At 35.3% G+C, this 26275-nt stretch overlaps 1 protein-coding gene across 6 annotated transcripts in view; it reads left to right on the forward strand.

Annotated features, from left to right (window-relative positions):
• SLIT2 (slit guidance ligand 2) overlaps positions 1-21911 on the forward strand; it is a 245856-nt gene extending 223945 nt beyond the window's left edge. For 5 of the 6 annotated variants that reach the window (XM_052682812.1, XM_052682814.1, XM_052682810.1 and 2 more), the window contains 8 exons: positions 1694-1787; positions 3664-3801; positions 4324-4564; positions 4898-5028; positions 9030-9184; positions 12351-12639; positions 16791-17002; positions 18140-21911. In XM_052682812.1, the coding sequence (XP_052538772.1) occupies positions 1694-1787; positions 3664-3801; positions 4324-4564; positions 4898-5028; positions 9030-9184; positions 12351-12639; positions 16791-17002; positions 18140-18381 (1502 nt within the window). In that variant the 3' untranslated portion in view covers positions 18382-21911. Of the gene's footprint in view, positions 1-1693; positions 1788-3663; positions 3802-4323; positions 4565-4897; positions 5029-9029; positions 9185-12350; positions 12640-16790; positions 17003-17407; positions 17497-18139 lie in introns of all 6 variants that reach the window. The other variant, XM_052682815.1, reaches the window with a different exon arrangement.
• The last annotated feature ends 4364 nt before the right edge of the window (positions 21912-26275 follow it).

Genomic DNA, 26275 nt, shown 5'->3' on the forward strand with positions numbered 1-26275 from the left:
TAGAGAATCAGTCTGGATCTTTTCATGTATTTCTTTCTCTTGGATGACTGTGATGCACTTTTCTGACTGGTTTTGGCTTCTCTGTGTTTCAGGATGTTGAAGATTTCATGCTTTACAAACACATAACACATATGTTTATATGTTTCTATTGAATTATTATTCTTTGTTTCAGCTTTGCCTTTTTCTCTATCTCTGCTGCTAATGAGGACTGTTCCTCAATTCCAAGTTTTATTTATTTGCCCAGTGATTGAAGTAAATCCTACTTATCTGAAGTTCTAGAAATAATATCTGAGATCATGAATAGTCACAGTGGTATGTTCATGATATGCAGTCTTAAACAATGGTTCATAAGTACAATTGCTGTAAAAATGAAGGCCTTCTAGGGAGAATCTGTTGAACCTAACAAATATATATATATATGTATCCAGCACTTACCTACTCTTATTTTCTATTCATTATCATAATCGTGTACTTTTATAATGCTAGAGAAGTCCAACAAAGATAGAAGGTAGTTTCTGTGTGGTGCTAGGCCCTCCAAGAACTCAACAAATAATAGTTAAACATGCCAGAAACCTTATTGTTTAATGATATTAGTAGCTGATAAGCTTGTTCATAAACCTAAACACATTTGTATTTTGGAAGATAACATTCATTCATATGCTCATTCTAAAACTCAATTCCAGCGTTGTTATCGTGTACCTTCCTCCTTTTTTTCTAGTTCACCTGTTTTTATTCAAATTGTACCCCTAAATATTCTATCCTTCTTTTCCAATTTCTGCACTTGTGGTGATGCTGTCTTTGTCCCCAGTACCCTGCTGCCTTTCTGCAGATTTTTATTTCTCATCACGACTCCTTCCAGTGGTGCCTAATGCCAAGACAAGAAGCAGTGGGCATAAACTGCAACACCAGAGGCTCCCTCTGAACACCTGGCTGCACTCCTGTGCTGTGTGGTGATGGAGCACTTGTAGAGACTGACTAGAGGCTATGGGTCTCCTTGGAGATTGGCTTGCTTGGACAAGGGTATAGGCACCCTGCTCACGGTGTCCCTACTTGAGTAGGGGTGTAACCACATGCTTCCAAACTCAACTCCTTCTGTGATTCTGTGATCTAACTACACTGATGACCAATACTCAGAAAAGTAAAACCAGTGATACCAAGTATCGTGGTTCTTGAAGAAAAGTTCAGCTTCATCAGTGAAGGCACTTTCTTATCAACTGATCTTTTCTTTCCCATTTTGGTGAACAGTTCTGTTTTCATACCCTCTTGACAAATGTCAAGAAGCAACCCTACTACCTGCATTGTTTCTATGAATCCTTAAATTCAGCAAGTACAAATAGTAGATAATTATGGTATATTAACAAGTGCAAAAAATTGGAATGTTGATTAAGAAAAGTAGAAAGTAGAAGGCAAGATTTTGTTGTTGGATAATTGGAATTGTAGTGTCAGACAGTGATATTAACAGGTTGTTGTTCTTGTTTGGTTTTTTTGTTTTTGTTTTTTTTTTTTAGAAATAGATTACTTGCAATACAAATCTGAATATTTCTGTGTGGAATGTATTCATTATTATACCATTAAGCATGCATTTTTTTGATGTTAATAGAAAAATTCATAGCAATTACTGAAAAAATAGAAACAGCTATTTTTGGGTCACTGCTGTGTTTTCACTGAGTTGAGAACATGTATTACTTTTCAGGTGAGCTCTGTGAGGAGAAACTAGATTTCTGTGCTCAAAACTTGAATCCTTGCCAGCACGACTCAAAGTGTATCTTGACACCTAAAGGTTACAAGTAAGTTTAAAATATTGTCATGGTCCAGCTGCATCCAAATTTTTAGGATTTTTATCATCCTCAGCATCATTTGTTTTTCTTTTAGTGGAAGGAAGTTCTGTTCTCAAAATTCAGTTATTACTAAATATTACAGTAGACTAGGCTCAGTTATTTTAAGGTAGATCTCCAATATTATCTTAGATATGATTTACTTAATTAAAAGATTCTTAGCAGTTCAAGCTTCAACTAGAATTTGAAGAAGAACAAAATGCAGAGCAGTTAGTTTATATGATAGTCTATACAAAACCCTTTTAGTATCTTGGACACTGGGAAAATAATTACATTTAATTGAAGTGGAATTATTATACTGCTGTCTGAGAAGTAATTATGGAAGAAGTTATTAGGAAGGAACACTGGAAGGTATAAAATAAAGTCCATTCCCAGGAAAGTTAATCTGTAATTACACTATATACTTATTACAATTAATTATGCACACTTCAAAGTGTTTTAATAGGCTTTAGGTTAATAAATCATAAGTACCTGTCTTACACAGTGTATGCTCTTGTGCCAGAATCAGGTTATCTATTATCATTACAAAAGCTTATGAAAAGACATATTATTTAAAATGAGGCAGAAAACATTCAAATATATCAAATATTCACATGAACACAAAATGTTCATTAAGAAAGTTGTCAATTGGAAAATAAAAAACTTGTTGGATTTAATTTTTTCTGCATTATGTTTATTATCTTCATGCCACTTCAGGAATCTAGTTTGGCATCTCATACTTTACTACTCAGTTGATCAATCTTGTAAGTTAATTTCTGAGATTTTAAATCAGAAAATAACATATGCAGTAACTTCAAGAATGTGTCTCGCTTATTTTTATTAATAGTGTGCTTTACGTTCTTTATTCCATTTTCTTGTTTACATATGTTATTCAATAAATTTGGGATCTATTTTGTTAGAGTACTTAATTTAACATTACACAGATATTTGAAATCACTCTTGGCTCTTTAGAGCAAGTTTTAGTTGTAAGAGAAAACAATGGCAAGGGAGGAATCACAGGGTCTAATGAAATCAATCCATAAATCTTAATCAAAAAATATTCATGTGAATGTATGAATTAGTAATATTTTCCATTCATTTTTCACAGACTTCTGAGCATTCACTCAGTCTGAGAATATGAGAACTCCCTGCAGAACTGCTGCTAGCATTAACAATGAGAGTAAAATAAATGATAAATACAATGAAGTAAAATTAATAATAATAAAATAAAAAAATAATGTTGCCTACTATTCTGACAACATAAAGTTTCCGGTTCAGTGAGAACTTGAGGGCTCAGGGCAGGGATGCAGAGAGTGTGTTTTGAGACTTACGTTAGTTCACTAACATCGAGCTATTTGTGGTAAATTAGGCTGGTTGAACTTCAAGGGGAAAAATAATGTGTTACCTTTGAATTGAATAAATGGATTTTTGGCCTATTCTTAGCTGTTCAGTTGGCAAAGAAATTATCCATCAGAATAACACAAACGCTGGATTACTTGTCTGTTTCAACAACTAAGCATATTGATTATTTTTAGTGTTCACAGCCACTTACAACATACCTTAACATTCTGCATTACTCATAAATTCAAAGAACTGTCAGAATGATTCATGAGGTCTCTCTGGGTTTTAAACCACAAATTATTTGATATAACGTCAAATAATGAGTAAGCATGTATAACTGGCAAACCTGGAAATGAAAATTCCCCAAATAATAACATGATTAAGGTACAAAGTCAGAGTAACATTTTAAAGTTTCAAGTTTTAAACAACCGATTAGTTCCTTACCTTTCACATTAACACTCGGTATTGTTAAAAGGCATTGTGTTATCCTTGTGTTTCTATTTTACAGATGTGATTGCACACCTGGATATGTAGGTGAACACTGCGATATTGACTTTGATGACTGCCAGGACAATAAATGTAAAAACGGAGCACAGTGTACTGATGCAGTTAATGGGTATACATGTATTTGCCCAGAAGGATACAGGTGAGGAAGATTAGAAAATAGTATAAGCATGTTTAAGGCCAGGTTGGATGGGGAACTGGGCAATCTGATATAGTACTTGGTCTTGGAGAAGGCTCTGGGGCGATCTCACTGTGGCCTTCCAGTACTTGAAGGGAGCATATAAACAGGATGGGGATCAACTGTTTACATGGGTTGATAGTGATAGAGCTATGAGGAATGGTTTTAAACTGAAACAGGAAAAATTTAGGTTAGATATTAGGAGGAAGTTTTTTACTTCCTCTTTACTTTAAATTACTTTACTTACACATTGTAACAGGTTGCTCAGAGAGGTTGTAGACGTCCCATCCCTGGAGGCATTCAAGGCTATTCTGGACGTGGCTTTGGGCAGCCTGGTCTGGTGGCTGGCGACCCTGCACAAAGCAAGGGGATTGAAACTAGATGATCTTTGAGGTCCTTTTCAACCAATTCTATAGTTCTATGTGTGTCTTTCTTGAGTCAGTCACGTTGGTTTTTGTAAATACTGATTTCTCTATTTGTATTTAGTGGCTTGTTCTGTGAGTTTTCGCCACCAATGGTTTTACCTCGCACCAGCCCTTGTGATAATTATGAATGCCAAAATGGAGCCCAGTGTATTGTAAAAGAGAGTGAACCAATCTGCCAGTGTTTATCAGGCTACCAGGGTGAGAAATGTGAAAAGCTGATCAGTATAAACTTTGTCAACAAAGAATCTTATCTACAAATCCCTTCAGCTAAGATACACTCCCAAACCAATATCACTCTTCAGGTAAGATTGCTTGTATGGAAGTTTCTGATCTCGAAAACAGTATAAATGATCTTTTTTTGGTGTGAAAAAGTACCCCCATTAATCATTGGCTCATTTAAAGAGCTTTTCACAGTTTGAGCAAAGAATAAATGAGAGTCACTAGAATAACTCTATATTCATTATGAAGTAGATAATAAGCTTATTGATAAGAAGAGAAAGAATATAGTTGTGTTGACCAATGAGGAATTTTACAGTAAATTAATAGACTGTATCAGTAAAACGAGAGATTTACTTACTACAGCATTTTGATTAAATATTTTTCATTCTTTCCAATTGTTTCTTTCTTTTAATTAGATTGCCACAGATGAAGACAGTGGGATCCTGCTCTACAAAGGCGATAAGGATCATATAGCAGTAGAGCTGTACCGTGGTAGAGTGAGGGTCAGTTATGACACAGGATCTTATCCAGCCTCTGCTATTTACAGGTGAAGTTAGATTTAAAAAAAGAATAATAAAACCTAACTGGAACAAAAGATGTATTAATGGTATCTCAAAGTCATGTATTTTGAATAGATAGTTAAAAAGAAATACATTCAAATGAATGTATTGTCAGACATTTTGTAATCAAAACATACTGCCAGATATGTGATTTTTCTCGGAAGGTAACTCATGTGTCAGCATAATATATTATTTGATCCATTAAAACTGAGTAAAAGTTGGCTTTCAGTAGAATATATATATATGTTTGTGTAAAACTCACATGTAAAAGTGTTGTGTTTATTTTTTTTTTCCCAAGATGTTACTGCCAAATAATTTCCAAGTGTGCAGGGTAAAGTGCAGAACTGTAAGGCACAAGCAGAAATGAAATGGCAGTTTTTCTTCTGTTCTGTGTTAGGCATAAAAAGTGAGACTTTTCCCTGGCAGTGGAAAATTTGATTCTAAAAAAGTCACTACCCTTGAAAAATAAATGGCTTTTGCTCCCAGAGTCATCAAGAGACAGAATACACATCTGTTTCTGTAGTATAGATTTTCAGCTGCTTTAAGTGAAATTTATCTGATTCTCTGAAAAAAAAAAAAAAAAAAATTACCTGAATTTCCCAGGAGATTTTATATCTCTCATTTCAAGAATTTACAGAAAGTCATTGCAAGCATGAGCAAAAAGACAACAGGGATCACCTCTTCTCCTTAATCTGTCCTATTGTTGCTATAAACCCATTCAGAAGTAACTGGGAAGTTTTGAATGAGTTTTCCCTGAGTCTTGTTTTCTTCTGTAATTACACCTCTTACATTGTAAAACTTTATCTAGTGTTTATTTTTTTGCTGGAGGTTGTACTTAGCTGACATTGTTCTGTATTCTATTAGGGATTTAACACTGAAAATACATTATTTTTTAGAAATGATTGCACTCAATATAAAATCAAAGTTTACGTTTATGTATGCTAAACTTTGGTCGGTAATAGCATCATGGGAACTGTATTTCCTAGTAGATTACTGAAAACATTCCACAGGAAAAAAAAACAAAAAACAAACCAAAACATTTCACTATAATATAATACAAAGATGTTTAGTAAAACCATAGACTTTTACAATAAACATCTTAAGATTGTTTCTATTTTCTGATGCAGTATATGATTTATGACTTCGTTTACAGTTCCATGGAATGGCTTAACATGTAGAAATAGTAACTGTATTTTCATTATATAAATTAAAATGCAGAAAACAGACTCTATAGAAGATTTAAATATTTAACACAAATGTAATATTGCCAAAAAGAATGACAAGTGGTACCTCACTGAGCAAAGATGAGATATCTAAAACAGAAGCCAAAATAAGTATATATATATATATGTATACAGCTAATAGATTCAAATAGAAGTTTTGTTGTATAAATGGTAGTTAAGAAAAGATGTGTTGAGAAGGACTCAAATGGGAACTATAAAGCCTGCAGAAATGCTTGTAGTAGGAACAAAACAGTTACAAACAAATGATTTATTCATGATAAATACACAGAATGAACAGTAACAGCAGTCTAGCTGAGTAGAGTGAATGAAACTGCTTTGCCAGTGGGAGTTTACTGAAGAAAGAGCCATAATCCCAAAAGCAGTCAATCTGAGTAACAACATGAGATGACGATGGTGCCTAGACCAATAAATAACATTAATTGATTGGGGATGCTTTGTTTGGGAAAAGTTGAATCACTTAAATTTTGTTCTATCTGGGCATCTATTTTAAAATATTAAATGTTTTTTGTGGGTTTGGGGTTGTGTTTTGTTTTTTTTTTTCCATAAAAAAAGAAACCTATTTGTTCTATAAAGCCACTTGCAACATATATTTACCTGGAAAATATGAATATTTCTTCTTGAATTACTATTCTTATACAGAGCTCCAGAAACCTTAAATCAATTTGTCTTAGAGCTTTCCACTAGGATCTGTGCATTTCACTCTTTATTCTCCAGTGGGAAATGTGCTAGAAGTAATGTAAGTGCATTGGCAGGAACTATTGCACAAATATGCTTTGTGCTTAGTTCCCCTTTAATTTAAACCACCCTTACCTAGGAGGGCTCCTCTTTCTACAGTAATTTTTTTCTTAACTGGTAAAACGGGTAAAACTAGAAGCTTATAATAATCACTCTTAAGAGAGATGCATTCCCTTTCCACATTGTTTTATACATCCCTAGAATGACCTCCTGCTATAAAAACACATGTTCTGTGTTGCTCTCATCCTTGTAAATGTGATAGCGTGAAAGGTCCTTAAGTTGTAAAGTGGCGTTAGCTGCCTTGGAATAAAAACATTATATTAGGTTTTCTTGTTTACTTAAGTCACAAAGTCGCATCCATTTTTATTTATTGACACAACTCCTTTTTCCTAGATTCACTGAAATGTGTTAAATATGTTAATCCTGGCAGATTTCATGTTGCTTGATCACAGGAAACAACTTCTTAATAAATTGAATAGATCATACATTTTAGAAATATTGAACTTCAGTCTGTTTCTTTCCCACATGGAACCTCTTGGTCATCCCTCCTCCTTCCGAAAAGTGCTTATTCTGCCAGTGTCTACACTGTGCATTTGCATTTTTATGTAGAGCTAAATTTATTTAAAGCATCATGCTACTATGCAGAACTTGTATCCTTACTGATCTGGGCCTGGATAGACTGAAGTTGGTAATAAATAGCTGAGAAGCTGCTTAATGTGTCACAGCTGTAAACAACTATGTGAGCACTTCTGAACTGTTCCAGGAAAAAAGCAGTTAGGTTAATGAAAGCATCACTAAGGATGTTAAAAGGTAATTTGTTTGATTTTTGCCCTGAGATTTAGGAAGCTAATCCTTTTCAACTATACTGCTTTTCTAATGAGAAGAGCTCACTGTCTGTAAGATTGTTCTGGCCATCTCAGACTAACATCATACAATTGGTTCATTTAAATTACTTTTCAAAGGCTTAAGCTAACTTGTTTGATGGTATTCTGAAGCAAATAGATGCTGTCATGGGAATGGTAATAATGTCTGGTCCCTGGACTACAGCTTATTGTCATAACTTCCATCCAGTCACACATTAAGCTCCCAACTCTCCAGTTGAAAATGAGCTAGAAGTAATTTAAGTACAATGATATATTCAGTCCCAGAACTATTGAGTTCTGGGACCTTTCTCTCTGATGTACTTAAACTGTGTTTAAATATTCGCTGTGTAATATCGAGGTCAGTAAGCACTGACAGACGTTTCTTGTGCTTAGTAACATTAATGTGTAGGCTTGTGCTTGCACAGCATAAGGACCATGCTTGAACAAGCCTTCTCTGCTTGACGTGCTTCAGGCATTTTACTACTAGTGGGTTTGTATTCTTTGAGTAAGAAGAAGCAAATGGTGTACAAAGGCAAGAAAACAAAAAAAATTTATAGTATTTATAGTGCAAGCCAGAAGATGAATGCAGAAATGACCAGGCCTGGTAAACAACACAAATTATTTTATTGCTAGCATCAGTAGAGCTGCCTGGATCAATGATATGATTTTGTCTGGCAGGACTAAGATTAGACGCAGTTCCATATTCCATTAAACTAAGTTTATATATCACTGGAGTCAACTCATTCATTCCTACTTGCAGAATATGTAAACTCACCACTGTGCAACCTGTAGGATAGGATACACAAATACATGGAGACTAATGAGATCTTTGCACAAAGTTTTTGTGTGTTTGGCTTCCTGCCTAGTAAATGCAGTTCAACTGTTTAGAATATCAGCTGTTACACAGTTCACGATTTGATAAGAATGAATAAAAATTGGCTATTAGTAATTTCAAAACGTATTACTAATCGAGTGTTATTGAAGGGTTACTACACTGTGTTAGCTCTTATGTATGCATGCAGATAAATCTAGCTTTCTGGAAACTGCACTCTTTGTTCTGAAGCTGTGTTAACTGTCAAAGAGAAAGAAGATCAAAATCATTCTAACCAGAGCATCAACTGTTTCAAATTAATGTTTATTTTGCAGTGTGGAAACTATTAATGATGGCAATTTCCACATTGTGGAGCTGCTAGCCATGGATCAGATTCTGTCTTTGTCTATTGATGGAGGAAGCCCCAAGATAATTACCAATTTGTCCAAGCAGTCCACTTTGAATTTTGATTCTCCACTGTATGTCGGAGGTAAGAGGATCTTACTGCTTCTACATATAGTATTGGCTAATTTGACTGGTTATATGTGTTAATAAGCATATGATAGGGGACTCATTCATGAAGACAGCACCTGAAAAAGAAACATGAGCTGAGCCATTATCTCAATAGCTTCAGCTTGAAAAAATAGTATTGGAAAAGTGGCTAGTACCTTAAAAATAAAAATGTCCTTCTACCTAGAATTTAGTTGAAAAATAGAGCATGTCTTCATAAACTTCATCTATTGTCAGTCAATTTCTCTTATAAAACCAAGTAACAAAAGCCTCAGTTGTAAATAATGAGGGATGAGGTGAATTTTGTCTCTTTTCTACTCTGTCCTGTAAACATTTATTTATTTTTGGGTCAAATCTTTCTGTATTTGGTTATTGCCTCCTCCCATCAAAAATGAAAACAAGTACAAGATATGATTCAGCATTAGTCATATTCCTCACACTAGCAGAGAAATGACCATCATCACATATATGAATCACCTTTAAAATTCTGTTATATCACAGATCTTCAAAGGAGGACTGCTTTGTGGAAGCATGTTTGCATGTCTGTTTTTTCATGTGTATCATTTCTGAAGTGTTATTTATGTAATGTACAGTGTCACACTTTTTGAAAGGAGGGAAAGTCCTACAATCACACTGTGTGCTTGCTTACTTGTATTGTCAACATCTATTTGTTGTTTAATGACTGCTAAGAATACTGAGATGAGAGCAGAAAGATTGCCCTATCTGTTATGGGCATCTAGTACTGAAATGATTCTGTACATTCAAGTACAGACATTCATTTTGTTCAGTGTTAACACTCACTTATGATTTATGACATACAGTTCTCTTACTTGCTTCTTCATCTAGCAGATGTGTCTTCATTAGAAGACATATTAATCTGTGTAATCATCATGAATTATCAGAAGAAACAATTTTTAGAAATGACTTTTTCTTCCAGTGGTCTGGTTCCTAAGAGCAGGAGTCTCTTTCAACATGCAACGTATGCTTTAGAGTTATCCTGTGTTGCTTCTATTTCCTCACATTCAGACTCCAAGCAGAAAATCCTTCCAGTTGTCATAGAAAATGTTAATCCAAAACAGAATGAAAGCTGCTATTAGGAGCACATTATATTATTATTATAGAGCAAAAAATAGTAGACATGTACTCATCTGTTAAACTTTTATGTTCTCTATCTATATTTGTATATTCATTATCTTTAAAATTTTTGAGACGGTTAAAATCCACTCTTTCTTCATTATTTTACTTATCTTTTTAGATTCATTCATTTTTTTTTCATAGCCTATCTAGAATTTTTGAAGAATTTGATCACACATATCCTTCAGTTACGAACTCAAATTCTCACTAGAATTCTTGGCAGTATTCTTATCTTTGCCAAAGTCTTCGTTTGACACCTATACCATCATGTAACTTACACTTGCTCTTGTCACCTTTCTGTTAAAATGGCATTTCTGGTAAGCATCACCTCAGCTGGCATGATGAATGAAATTCAGACTTGACAGCAAGCCCTTTTACCTCTCTCTCTCTCTTTTTTTTTTTTTTTTGACGAAGTTATTCTTGAGTGACAATTATTTTGGTCGATTGGGAATGTGTAATTTGATGTAATTTTTACAGAAAGAATATATGCAACTTTTTAAACATTTTTTCAACTGTATGTCTTTTTTGAGGTCAGACTACACACATTAGATATTTTCAGTCTATCTGTAACGATTCCCAGTATATCATATTGAAAGCCCATGGCTTTTGGTAAGAAGTCCGAAGGGACAAACTTTCTTCTCAAAAGGTCTTTAATGGAGTCGCAGCCTTCAATGATACTTCACATTTTTCTTTCAGAAATTAGAGTACATTTTGCCAATTGTGTGGCACCTTGTTTCAGAGAAGTCCCTATTTCTGACACAGGCACAGCATCAGCAGCTTTTCATTTGCAGGCACTCTGCTCTAACAGCATTTTAATGAGATGGTCATTTTAACTGTTATTGTATTGCTGTTATCTAATAGAGCTCTTACCATCTGCCATCTTCAGCAGTAAATTTTGTAATTTACCTGTAGCAGGTTCTGTGACAAAAAACTTCAAGGAAGAGGAAGGAGGAGAACAATGCCAAAGCTACAACCTTTCAGAAAATTCAGCTGAAATATGTCGGCATCATTTCTGTGGCAGATCTTCTCAACTGATAAAAGAACCTCTGTCTAAAACTTGTCAGAGAAATATTTTTAAAGAAAATTGAGCAGCATTTGCACACCATTTGGCCTTCTAACACTTTTCAAAATGTGGCTAATAGTTTGAGAAAATGGAAATTAATGATTGTTTGTAGTTTGAGTCCTTTAATGTAATAGCTCCCAGCCTATGTTACTTAGCTGATGAGATCAGAGAACATTATGCTCTTAAGCAGTATAGGTACAATATTATTCATTTATATCATCACTGAAAAGTAGCCTGATGAAATTACAATAACCTCTAAATGAAAGGCAAAACTACTTCATTCAGTTGTATGGTTCCACATTATTCTTTACTATTCATTCTGAGAAGCCACATAAAAGCATTAGATCTATCAGATTACATAGTTAAGGAGAAAGGATGCAGGACATCAGCTCTTTAGTTGTTATGTTTCTAAGTACTGGTGTTAATACTGCTAATTTTGCCTATAAATATACCTGTGCAGCTAATAACTTAATTTTTTTTAGATAAGCAAATTGGTTTTTTAATGCTCAACACACTGTATGCTAACTCCAAATCAATGACCTGCTGTTTCTGAATTGTTCAGGATCTGAACATCTTGGTATGTGATTTTTGTAAGATACAAAATATTTTGTTTTTTAAAGATGCAGATAGTGTGCCATCCCAGACTTAATTGCATTGGGTCAAACAGTCATGTATCTGGCTTTTCACCAATTGTGAGCTTCCCGCATTAACTCCTACGTCCATCACTTAAGCTGACGCTAAAGACATGTTGTTTTGGAGTTGGTTTGCATGCATGCTTGACAACCAGGACAATTTCCAAATACTAGCTCATTACTCATCCTTGTACGCTGAATCAAACATAATTACATAGGGAGAAGCATACTTTTAAAATGTCTTTAAAAACAGGTAATATGGTATAGAAAACTGTACCAAAAATTACACTGATTATTTGCTGTTATTAATTTCCTAGGCATGCCTGTGAAAAATAACATTGCAGCCCTACGCCAGTCTCCAGGACAGAATGGCACAAGCTTCCATGGCTGCATCCGTAATCTGTATATCAACAGCGAACTCCAGGACTTCAGAAATGTGCCGTTGCAAGTGGGAATTCTGCCAGGTTGCGAGCCTTGTCACAAGAAAGTTTGTGTGCATGGAACGTGCCATGCTACCAGCCAGTCAAGCTTTTCGTGTGAGTGTGAAGGAGGATGGACTGGACCCCTCTGTGATCAACAAACTAATGACCCATGTCTCGGAAATAAGTATGTGCTTCCTCAAAACAGAGCAGTAGTGTAATATGTATACAATTTTCCTCTTATGTTTTGTTTTGTTTTGTTTTTTTTAATACAATTTTACAGTTCAGTAAGAAACAAAATATGCTGGACATGTAAAAGTGAAAACAGCATCCAATTAAGTTAAACTTAATTAAAAAAAAAAAAAAGTAGGTGAGCAAATAAACACATCACACAGAAGTTCTGCCTAAAGCCTTAATGTGGGATATGATTGCAATCTGTGCTATTAATACACTTCTGACTAGTTCTGTAATGAATTACAGGGATGCAAGTGCAGCTATTGGTATGAAGTTTGATACAAAGCATCACTTGGAGGAACTTGCCAAGTGGAAAAAGGCTACTTTTTATCAGAAAGTACCATTCTTATTATTAGTGTGTTTATTTAATTCTTTTTGATGTCTTATTATTTAATAATTTTTTTAAACTTATCCAATCTGATAGCTTTATATTTCTACAATAACCCCACATTTTGGCTAATTTCTACCTTTATGGTAAACTTCTGCTTAAGTACATGTGTGTTAATTCTTCTTTCAGACTTAACTAGAACATTTTCAGTTGGATGTTTTAAGTACGTTTATACAGCTGGTTTTGTGTATATATATATGTGTGTGTGTATCTATATAAAGATACCGATACATAAGTATGCATATATGAAGTATTTATATGTGTGTTCATCTTATAAATAGCGATGTTCAATTTGTTGGTTCATGATCTCCCAGCACAAAAAGATCAGAAACTTCAGAAGTCCTTCAGGATGTGTTGGTCAAGTGCAATAAGATGCCACTCTGTTGACCCTAACCACTGTCCTTGCCACATTTTTTTTTTCCGAAGGTCCTGCCTGGATTTTTTTCAGTGCTCTGATCTATACAATTTTTTTACTTTTGAGGACCAGTGCCCTAGCTCTTCCTGGAGATTCTAATAAGATGATTTTCAACTCCCATATAAAGTGATGTTTAAGTGATGTTTTGACACAGCATGCATTGAGAGTCTCACCTTTTAATGCTTTATACACTAATGAGGGTGCTTTGTTTACACTGTTTACAGATTGTTTCAGTGCTATCAATGTTTCAACTCTTCCCAGAGCCATAGCAGTGAAATTTTGAGAGAGATCATCGCAGCACTAAGTTGTTTATGAGTCTTTTTCTTATGCCGTCCTCTTTCACAGTATCTTAAGAGAAAGAAAGGGAGTCACAGCAGGTTAAAAAATATAAATGCTGAATCTGAGTCTCTTACATCTATTGTATACTTCAGTAGCCAAAATCAATATGGAACCATCACGTGAATTCTAAGAATTTCTTTAATGTATCTTCGTAATATTAGATTGTTTGTGGATTTTTGCAACTGAACACATGCCCAGTCCGAATGTTTCTTGTAGTGAATTAGAAAACTTGGCAAGTATCAGATGCATACAATTTGGAATTTCTTTCAAGGATGAAATTAAGTGAGAACAATAGTAGTATTTTGCTAGATCTTGCAAATACTGTTTTTGATTCAGCTGTATACAGTGCTGTGAGCTTTTAAGAGAGAAAGACAAACAAAAAACTATTTCTTTGGAATGATGGAGGTTTTTATTGTTCTTTTGTTCCTGGGGAATTTTTCTATTCCCTGATGCATCTCTTAAATCCTGTCTGATAAATAGATGCCTTTTTTTCCACCTAGTGCAATATAATGTTTCCACTTTATCTGTAAACAGAATTGTAACTGTGATCTGTTTTGGAAATGTAGAGAATCTCTTAGAGGTCTTGCACACCATGAAAAAGCTTAAGGCTTTGATTTATTTTATGTAAACCCAGGTGTTTGAGTTAGGAACATATTGACCAATGATTGCTCTCAAGTCAGTAAAGGAAGAAACATTTCTTGGGAATAAAATAAGCTTCATATGGTTTAATAACATTATGGACAAGCTTGTTTCTCTTCATGAGTGTGTAGGGAGCTTATGGCAATTATAAATGTAACAAATGCCTGACATAGGTACTAAAATTAGATAAGCTGAAACTGTGCCTGAGAGTTTGCACTTAGCTTGATGTTCCTTTCAGTGCAGTCTGAAGATGAAATTTAGGGCTTCAAAAAACAGGTGGAAGGAAAAGTGAGAGAATTGACATTAGCTAAGATTTAATCATCTTTAAGCCAAGTAAAAATCTACCAAAAATCCTGACACAGATTGGTTTGATATCTGAAACAGCCTGTATAGAATATGACATGATGTCGGTGTCACCTGAGTAGCTGCAAAGATCAGATGTCCACAGTGTGGTTGTTTTGTGAGTGGCAAACACAAGGAAGGCTAAATGAAAACTAGCTGCTTTGTGACACTGTGTAAGCCTCCAACTTTCAGTTGCTTAATCTAACAGTCCTAGAATATCAGACCACAGAAACAATTTTAAATTCTTTAGGAAACATAATTCGTTCAGAAGTGCAGACTCTTGCATAATGGAGAACTTGGAGGTGTGTAAGCTACTAGTTAACTTTTACATTACTTAGAGATTAAGTGGATAAGTGAATAGAGGCTGTGTGTTGTGCCTTCCATTTGAATCTCCTCTATGGATTGTCTTGCTATACTCTTTGTCCTTGTAGTCGCACCATGCTAAAACACGTGCATAGAATTAAGCATACAGATAGGTAACTGTAATATGGCTGTCTTTGGTGGGTGGAACTTGGTGATGTTTACAAGCTGAAGCAAGCTTTTAATAGTTCATTCAGGTTTGTTGAACTTAAAATGTATTGTGCACTCTTGGCACTTTTACCAAATTTCTTATGGTATTGAAGGAGTAGAGTACAAAGCAAAAAGTTACTAGAAATACAGACTGTTACATACAAAATTTATAAATGAGATATTTTTAACAGTGCTCTTTTTTTTTTTGCTATGAAATGACTCTTTTTCTTCCAAGCTGAAACAAAGTATTTTGTTTTCGATCAAATACAATTTCTTTCTCATCTGAAGTGTCTCATTTATTTACGGATTTATTTAGGTGGTTGCCACAAACAGCTAAGGAGGCTGAGAGCTCAGAGATCTTACAATGTGGAGAGGAGTAACATTAGGGTGAAAATGACCGTGAGTGTCAGGGTTGCATTTGTCCCTACAGAGGAATCTTTGCTGTCTCCCTAGGAAACAATGTATAGATAGAAGACTTGTGTACAAGGGAGCAGTAAAGGAAATAACGCTATTTTTAGGAAGAAAGGTATTGACTCTGTGTCACCAAATCAGAAAAGCGAAGTGATTTTATTGCAAGTCACTGATAGTCACTGGTGATGTTTTCATCAGCAGATGAATTCCCCTAATCCTCTGATTACACACAGGAACAGATAATTAAACATCCTCCTTTTGGGAGATACCATCTCCCTCTCACAAAACTAAGACGAGCTACGTATTCTATATATCACAATTTAGCAGCTCAACTCAGATCCTTTTTGTCTAATGGCAAGATTTGAGTTTGCCACAAACATTTACAAGAGACCAGCTGAGAGAGTAGCTGATTAAAAACACTCAGGTAAGACCTGATAATTTGCAACGTGATCTAGCATGACTTTCTGCATAAGGACTAGCTGAGCACTACTAGCGCATACATTATGTGGCCATGCTGCTGGCAGTTTTCAGTGCGAACTAATGCTTTTGAAGGGGGACGTGTTCAGCTTTGAAACTTCCATTGCTTGTATCAGAAGAGGTTTAGCTGGGAAGTGTCTGGTCTTTGTGCTGGGATCCCATACTTCATAAGTGACAGTATGATTATTTTTTAATGAACAAGAACCAAAATTTCAGGTGAGTATCCTTTCTCTCTATCCATAACACTTGGACTGAATCTTGCTGTGCTCTTGAAAGCATGCTAAAAATTTAGATAGACAGAAAGTGTTGACTTGAGTGACTGTGGCCTACAAATTATTCCATAACACATCTACAGTGGTTGCTTTCTGATGAGACAGAGTTCTGTAGTGCAGCTTGTTTTGTGTAAAACTGCATACAAATTATAAACCCTTACAAAGCACTTCACTGCATCTCACTAAAAAGTCTATTAGAAACAAAAGCAATTTCTTCTGAGTACAGTCCAAAGTACTTGTAGTTAATGTTGCTTAGCCTGAACTTTGATGAATAATTTATTTTTATTCTCTTGGGCTTGTTTCCCCTGTAGATGTGTGCATGGTACCTGCTTGCCGATCAATGCGTTTTCATACAGTTGTAAATGCCTGCAGGGACATGGGGGAGTCCTCTGTGATGAAGAGGAAATGCTGTTTAACCCCTGCCAATCCATCAGGTGTAAACATGGCAAATGCAGGCTTTCAGGACTTGGGAAACCATATTGCGAATGCAGCAGCGGATACACGGGCGACAGCTGTGATAAAGGTAAAAAATAAAGTTCAAATATCATGTTATTGTTTTGGTCTCAGAAAATAAGTTTGTTTTATTAAAGCATGAACAGCCAACAACATTACCAACTTTTTTTTCTCCACAACAACATTACCAACTTTTTTTTCTCCACAATACACACATTTGTTGCTTTTTTTTTTTTTTTTTTTTTTTTTTTTTTTACCATAAGAATTTATCTCAGTGAGAGAAGAATCAAACTTTTCCCATGAATTTATTTACATTTTGGATATTTTTTCACCAAATGTTTTGCTGTGAAAACTTTTTTTTTTTTTTTTTTTTTTTTTTTGCCTTTATTCAAAAACACATTTTTACTATATTTAACTACCTTTTACCTGCTATCTTTCTGTATTTATTGTTTCTCTGCCTTCTGCAACTGAGAAGCCAAATCCAATGATTCTGCTCCTAGTTTTATCACAAACTCTACTTTTGACCTCTCAGCTTCAACTGATTTATCACAGCGAATTATGCAGGTGAGATGGATGAAAACAGGATGACTTTTTCCCCAACCTTTTTCCTTTGTCTATCGAAGTTCTCCCTCTCCCTCTGTTTCCCTTACCCCAGATGGCATTTATTTTGTATTGTAAGTAGATGTGAATAGAAGAATATGGTTGTAGAACTTCTAACAGATGTCGCATTTTTTGCTGGTTTTATACCTCGGTAATTTATGAAGTTAGTGGAATGTAACTTGTATTAAATAACAGATTGAATAATATTAAACTCCAGGTCTAATAAATTAAATTGCATGCTCTCTGAAACATTTTCCTATGATAAACAGAACCAGCTGCTAGCAATGTAAGAACAGAAGATGTGTACTTTTATAAAAAAGGAAAAGATTTAAGTTTCCAATTTTCTTGTCATTGTAATAGCTTTGTATTTATGGTTTACATATACATAATATAAACTTATCTGAAAATAAGAGGTGTAGGAAATAAAACTCAGCATTAATCAAATTATGTTTGATAGAACAACTAGTTTCCGTTATGTGTCTGAGCCAAAGTAAAATGCCACTTTCAACTGCAATTAGAAATAGAGCATCTTCTTCAGCAATGTCAAACATTCTTTGACCTGTATCTCAGAAGCACCTCTCTTATTTTAAATGGTTTTTTTCTGCAGAAATCTCTTGTCGAGGGGAACGAATCCGAGATTACTACCAAAAGCAGCAAGGGTATGCTGCGTGCCAGACGACCAAGAAGGTATCGAGACTAGAATGTAAAGGGGGATGTTCAACCGGGCAGTGCTGTGGACCACTAAGGAGCAAGAGACGGAAATACTCTTTTGAATGCACTGATGGGTCGTCATTTGTGGACGAGATTGAAAAAGTAGTGAAGTGTGGCTGTACAAATTGTCCCTCCTAAGTGTTCCTGTCACACTTGTCTTTTGAAAATGTTGTATACTTATTGACCGTGTCGGACTAATTAATGCTTCATAGTGGAAATATTTGAAATATATTGTAAAATACAGAACAGACTTATTTTTATTATGAGAATAAAGACTTTTTCTTCATTTGAAAAAAGATTCAAGTGCTTGAACTGAGACTTCTCATAACCAAGAGGAGCTTTGAAGAAAAAAAAAAAAAAAGACCTGGTAACATTGCAACAGTGATGGGAAACTTAACTACTTTTAACACGGATTCTTCTTTATAACATGCTGAAGATACACTGACACTATACATACGTGACTTTCAACTTAACAGCTCAGAGATGAAATGTTGACCAGAAAATGAGTCTTGTTTTTTCATTTTTGTATCAGTATATTTTATTGTCTTGACAGACCATACCAATCACTTACCTATGGATGAGAATGCATACAGAGATAATAATTGTATGAAGTACATTTTATCTTTCGGAATTATTAAGCATCTTGAGAAGATGAGGTCCCATTTAGTGGATGGGAAATGGGAGATATGAGAATATACTATAATCCTGAAATCTCCTGATGATGTAAACTTTTATGTCAGCATGTTAACAAAAGAAGCATACAAAAAGTGTTTATCTGCCCTTTTCCAGTATTAATTTTTTGTAATATAAATGTTTGGGGGATGATAAGAATAGATTATTGATGGATAAATTAGTAATAATATGGATTTCTGTTTCTATGAGTTCTAAAAACAACTCTATACAGTATTCGGTTTCATTGAGAAATATTTATTGTATCAAAGTACATTGTACTTAACCCTCCTAGGTCATCCCTTTTACTGTTTTTCAATGCTTTAATATATATTAATTTATATTTGTCCCAGTATTTTTGTATTTTTTTTTTAAAGAAAAGGACTTAAAAATCAGGATTTTTTGCAATAGAACTAACGTAGCATGTTGTCTTGGGGTAAATGTTTTTGGTCTGTTCCTCCTGTTCCCTTTCCCCTTTTCTTTTCCTTAGAATCTGACCACTTGGTGTCACTGAATCTGAAAGTGATGACAATCTGCAGTTTTCACGTACAGCAGATATTCAGGACACCTTCCATAACCCTGTAATGTGTGACAGAAAATGTCTTTTACACTAGGTGGCAATTGTAGAGAAATTAATTTTCCCTATATACAGTACTTACAGAAAATGAGATGGCATGTAGAAAATGACATTAGAAGGTAGATCTTTATAAATTAATATTCCCATGGAACCCTTTACCTTTTTTTTTTTTTTTTTTTTTAAATAAAGAAAAAAAGAAAAAAAAGGCTGTGCTATCAAGAACTGTGATTTTCCCCAAATAATAAAGCTACTTTACTGCCCTAATGTTCCCCACGTTAACATGTTGCTGCTAAATTATAATGTAGAATTGGTAATCATTAATAGTGGGTTGTGTTCTTCTTTCAGTAAAACCCAGGGTACCCTGTAAAAATGCAGATGTTTTTCAATTTTATTTTATTATTTTTTTTACAAAAAAAAAAAAAGTTAGGTGTACATGTGTAATGCAGTGTGCTTTGTCTTATTTGGACTGATATCAGTAATGCTACTGATGTTTGTAAATTAAACAGATATCTACTTCACTAACTGCTTTTATTTGTATTCTTCTAAAAAGTTCAAATTGTCTAACAGCCTTTAATTAAACACTTGTAGTTGCAAACAGTATTTGGTATAAAGACAAAAAAAAAGAATTAAACCCAACTAGTTCTAGTGTATTCATTGCTGCAAGTCTGAAGGAGTCACATTGTAATTATTGCACCTACAGGCAGGGACATCTGAGAATGTCAGTTCCTTATACATACAGAAGAACTCATAGCAGAATTAACTAAAGACTTATTTATAAGTGAAATACACTGGGTGTAAAGGCACATCAAGTCTATGCTGGTATTTTAATGATTATAAAATTGGCAACTTGGCAGTGTTGAGTAACTTGATTCTTCAGAAAGCTTTATTTTCACTAATTTTGAGCTAAGCATTTTAAACTTCAGCAATTAGATGGATTGGATAGTATACTTTAAAAGGTTTCATTTCTGTAATGTAATTTTTGCATACACTGCTGTATATTTATTTTTCTTAGTCTACCTTAGAAACTGTCTAAATATCAAATGAAACTGCCTTTGACGTGAAGCCTTCTTTTTTGTTCCTGTGACTTCTAGTTAATCTTCCTTAAGTACTCAAAGCTTGCAGGAAAAAGTCTTTTTGCAAAGTACTACTTAGATAGTATTCTTGGAGAAGCAGTATAACTTCTCTGTGTACAACCAAAATGCTTGTACCAAGTGCTTGACTGCTTTCTGTCTTACTGACAGAGGAAGAGGAGCAATGTTATTCAAGCTGTGCTAGCAGATACAATGATCCAAAGTGCATCAAGGCTGGGATTTTGTGTGTGTTCTAAGCAGAAGCAAAAACTAACAAACAAAAAAAACTTTAATTTCAAATCAAACAAACAAAAAAAAAATTGCACCTACAAGTACCTTTCTGGAAGATACAAGGCACTGCATCCAACTGTGACTTAGAAACTGGAATATCCCTATATTTTCACCAATGAAACTCCTTAAGCATCTACAAAGTGTGCCACTGTTTATGATGTAGCACAGCTCTGTCATTTCTCAGTGGAATGGGTCATCCTGACACATTTATCATCCCTCAGTTGGATTTCCTGTAATGTGGCTGTAATAGTAGACTGTCATGTACAGATATGCCTTGAAGGTGAGCTGGGGATCTGAGGGAATTGTAGCTTTAGGCAAAGTTAACACAGCAGATTTAGTTCAGTGCAGAATACTCCAGGCATATAACTAAAGGAGGTAACAATGATGCAGCTTTTAACACCATGCTCAGGGGTTGAGTTTCCCTCCTAAAGTCTGTGGCCTGCTATAGGAATCAGTCACGTATATTACGCTTTTAATGTATTGAAGAAAAAGCACAAAGTGCATTGGGTTGGAAAGACAAGGTTCAGTACAGTTCCCTAGTTCCCTACTTTATAAGTTTTGTTTTTCTTGATTTCTTATGAAAAAAAAAAAAAAAAAAGAATTTATGTTATCTGAGATTCCATCGTTTTTCTGCCAGTATTCTTAAAAGTAATTAAAAGCAAAAGCACAAGAATGCCCCTTAATTTGTAATGGCTCATGTGCAGCTCCTAATGTCATCTCAGATGATAAAAATGTGAAAGAACATGGAAAAAAAACTATTCTTCTAAAATGAAAGAGTAAAAAAAGACATTGTTTTTTTGTTAATGATGGTGAAAGTCAAATCCAAACATGAACAATTTCTTATTGCCACATGGGAGTACTATAAAGCTTAGTATTGCAAGAATCATTATAGAGTGATGGTACTGTGTGTAGCTGCTATGATCAACATGGTATTCATATAATGCTATGAAAACATTTGTCTGGGAAGACCAGAGTGTGGAACTTCTGTGGATTGCAATAAACCTGCTAGTCATGATGATCCATCATGTTAGCGTTAATAAAATGAAAGACGATTAAGAGATGAGGAAGGAGTGCGTGCTTCTTGGAAAGGAGTCTGCTGTTGCGAAGAAAAAGCCTAGAGGTTTTGGAAAAGCAACACAATGTTAGAGGCTGCTTGCTTTGAAGCTTTGGATTTGGGGGTTTTTATCTGTTACTGCTTGAAATATACATACTTAAAAGAAACCTCTTTACAGTTCCCAAAAGCACGCTCTTGTTCTATCTTTAGTTAAATGTATTTGAGGAAAAGTTAATCTTTTTGAAGCAATTCAAAATCATCTTTTGGTTCCTTCTCCTTAGAAGGCCTCACTATTCTCTTGGTAGCTCATTAGGCATGCAAGTGTCTGTGCTCCAGCTGTATCCCACCTTACAGTGGAGAGGCTGGCACATAAAGTTCTCATAAAGTGAAATTCCCCAGCTGAGCCATTTAGGATCCTTGGCTTTTAGATGAAATATTTATACATTGGGCTGGTATCTCCAGTCTATTTAAGATTCCTGGAATGGAAATCAGAGAATCACCAGTAGCTGTGACTGTGTAGGGGCTGTCAATAAAGTAAAACTGAAGTGTTTGCCGGCATGCCTTGAGAGCCTGGCTCATCCTGGAGAGCCTACTGTTTTACTGGGCTCTTTATGTATTGTGTTCCTGGGAGAGAGGAAAGTAGTCATGTTCATCCTTTCAGAAATGTCTGAGAGCAGAGATTTTGTGTCCTTTTGCAAATAAATGGTCTAGGCTGGAAATTATAGGCCTCTTTGGCCCTTAGCCAGGTTAAACTGTGTATGCATACCTTAACATCAACCATCATCTTGGACAGCAACAGCTCCTGATGTTAAAAAAGAAAAAAAAAAAGAAAAAAAAAAAAAAGAAAAAAAAAGAAAAAAAAACGGAATAAATCTTGTTCTCAGTTTAATAAAACACAGATGGGAAAAGCAAACCAAACAGAAGAGTTAACAACTCTATTCACTGGTCTCCTGGGCTCCATGAGATTAAATCAGAGTTGGAGGGTATGTTCCTGCTGCTGCTGTTCTGGCCAGTGTCCGTAGGGGTGATGGCCAGCAAAGGAGAAGTGCTCTGTCAGTGCTGTATGTCATTTGTCAAGCTGAGAAAAAACAGTCATCTCACAGAACAGCAAGACTTCTGGCTATCCACAGTCCCAGCAAATATGCTCCAGCTCTGCAGCATGACACCCATGCTGCAGGAATTTTGCTCAGCCATGGGAACAGACTTTCAAACTGCCTCCCAGATCCACAGCTCAAACTTAAAATGTTGATCTTACTAATGCTTTCTGTTCTTTACAAGCCCATCCTTTTATTTAACGCCAATTCAGAGGTAAACAACTTTAGCTCCAACCATCGAATGTCACTACCTCCAAAAACTGTGCATTACTGTACTACATACAGATTGAGACTTTTTTTTTTCTTCCTTTTTCAGTTATTCATTAACATTTGTTGACGGATCAGAAGATCTTCCTTAAAGGAGGGAGACAGGTTACACATTCAGTTACAAAGATCAGGCTTTTTCCATGTCTTTTATAATCTGGAAGATATTACATTAGCTTCTGTAGAACAGTCTGACATAGATTGATTTAAACTTACACGTTCTATGAAATTTTAGACCCAGAGCAGGGAAATTGTTATCTGTTTTTGTCTCTTAGAACTCCTTTTTTCTTTTTTTTTTATTTAATTCCTTTTAAGATACTTTCCATATCACAAGAGACAAGTAAAGATAGAATTAATGTGCCTGGGTTGCCTATTCTGTCATTAAAGTTCCTTAAAAATGTCCAATAGCCATTTTCCTGCACATTTTTACCCATTCTCAATGTTTTTCACATTCTGAGCTCCAATCTGTTGTTTCTCTATGATGGCCCATTTGTCCACTTTGGTTAATTTCCAGGACAGACTTAATCCTTCTAAAGAAAGGGAAAGGATACCTCTTTTTTCCTGCAGCTGTGCCGAAAATCTCTCACAGCACATCTTTAGAAGTATGTTTTCTTTCAAAGTCTTCTGAGAATAGGTTAACTTGAGCTGTTTTTACTGCAAAGTTGTTTTTTTGCTTCTGATTAGCTTTATTTATTTAATCACATTTCTATGTTTCTGCTATGGTAACAGCAATAGGAGCAGTACCAGCTGACCTGCGCTGTAGAAGTTGACTGCTGGTTTGAAATAGCAAGTTTGAAGTGTTTGAAGTTTGCCCATTCTTCTCTCTTTCTCTCTCTCTCTCTCTTTTTCTTTTTATTTTTTAATTGAGTTTTCTTTATCTGTTCAACCACTTTTGAGAAGAATTATTTTGATTTTCTAGGAGAAAGGTAAGGACATGAGTCTGTGTCAACAGTAAATAAAACTGACCAAAAATCACATTGATATACCAAAAAAAAATTGTTTCTAAATTCACAGAAAGTCAGAAGTAATTATTCATTAGTTGTTGCCTTCTTTCTTTGCTGCACAAATGGTTATGTGATTAACAAACATTGCTATTCAGCAGCCTCCAGGTACACCCCTCAAAACAAACTAATGCAGTAAGGAAGTACTTTGTGGAATAATTGTTTCCAGCTTTTTTTTTTCTTTTTTTTTTTTCCTAAAGATAAAGGTAGAAATGTAAAAACAGTACCACTATCATTAGAGAGAATAGGAGAGGAAGCTCAGCTGAATCACTTTAGCTGGAATTGCACTGATAATTCCCTTAGGACGACTGTGGATGTCCAGTGTTAGAGAAAGAAATTGCCCAGATGTAGTGCAACTTTTGTGGAGAAGAAGATTGGGATATGTTTTTGTGCCTGAATACCCCACAGTGCCTGCCCTTTCCATGGCCCACATGGGACATTTCCTCACACCCTCTGTGGCAATCCTACATCTACATTCACCAAGAAAACTGTTGGAGGCAAAATGCCCATGTTGGCGATGGAAAGAATGTTCTGGTTAATTCTTGAGCATTTAAAACTCAAGTGTTGAAAGGAAGGGAAGGGAAGGGAAGGGAAGGGAAGGGAAGGGAAGGGAAGGGAAGGGAAGGGAAGGGAAGGGAAGGGAAGGGAAGGCTAAGTTTCCCAGTTATTTTGAAGAAAAGAAGAATAAATAAAGAAATAATAAGGTCTGAGGGACTAAGAAAGACAAGTCATAAGAATAATAAAAAGGAATCGGCCCTGGTTCAGTATCAAATTTCTAGGGACTGAACATACAGGGAATTAACTGCTGCGATTGTTCTTGGGAAACAAATACAGCCATATACTGTCAAAATTTTGTAGAAATGATAATTACAGCACCAAAAAGTAGCAGCCATTCAGAAGGCTTTATGTATGGGAATAAACTTTTTCCAGCAGAAGTAGCCACAGTCCATTTGCACTTCACATGGTACTGAATAGGGTTGTAAATTGCAAGAAAACAGGGGTATTAAACTATTGAGAAGAAAACACTGGTTTCAAGAAATCCAGGGCCAGATTCACTGTAGGCTCAAGCTGCTTCATGCTGTTTCAGTGATGGAAAGCATCTGTAAACCCAACTTGGCTGGCCTGAAGCCACCAAAACTTCTATCATCTGCTACAAAAATGAGTTAATATTTTCAGTGCACAAAACCTGGTTTGGGAACAGTGATCCAAGTCCTCCAGCAGTTGGCGAAAGAAGCCATAGCATGTGTTACTTTGGAAAAAGCTTTGTGCTATTCAGTGCGTGCGGATGCTCTCCCTCGGCTCTGCCCTTGTCCCCATGTCAGTGCTGTCTGGGATTTGTGGGAAAGGAGCTTGCTTCTCATCGCTGCTCTCCAGACTCCAGAGCAGTGAAGAGAATTGGCAATTCCTCTTCAGTGACAGCAGTCAGAAAGACAGAAGGTCTTTAACCAAAAATAAAAAATAAATGAGCCCCATTGTAGTAAAACTGCTTCTAGTGAAGTCATTTCTTTAGTACTCCCTTTTGAAGACTTGCTTAATTGTGGCTCCATAATAAAGCATTATGGAAAACAGACTCTTCTTGTAAAATCTTTTTCTTAGTGTATGTGTATACATGCACATATACAGCAGTAGAAAGCACATACTTTTTTGTTTGTTTCTTTCTTTCTTCTTCAGGCTGTGAACTTATTTACACTTTTCAGTTTTCCTGAACAGTTTCGAATAACAGCGGATATGATTAAGAATTCAAGGTAGATGCTGGTGAGGATGTTTGACTTAATCTATCTTGACTTCACAATATATGCATTTTAAATGCAGCATTTCTGCGTGGAACATGCATACAGAGTATCTATTTTAGTCACATGCACACACTGAAATAGCTGTGTGCACATGCAGATCATTTCTTTTCTTGTTTTTAGCCAAATTAGGGGATCAAAGCCACATAAACCCTTTTGTAATGAAACTCGAAGCCACATATAATGAAACCAGATAGTTTTTCCTTTCTGATCTAAAGGCTT

This window comes from Tympanuchus pallidicinctus, unplaced genomic scaffold (genome assembly GCF_026119805.1).
Source record: "Tympanuchus pallidicinctus isolate F22 unplaced genomic scaffold, pur_lepc_1.0 scaffold2, whole genome shotgun sequence".
NCBI lineage: Eukaryota > Metazoa > Chordata > Aves > Galliformes > Phasianidae > Tympanuchus > Tympanuchus pallidicinctus.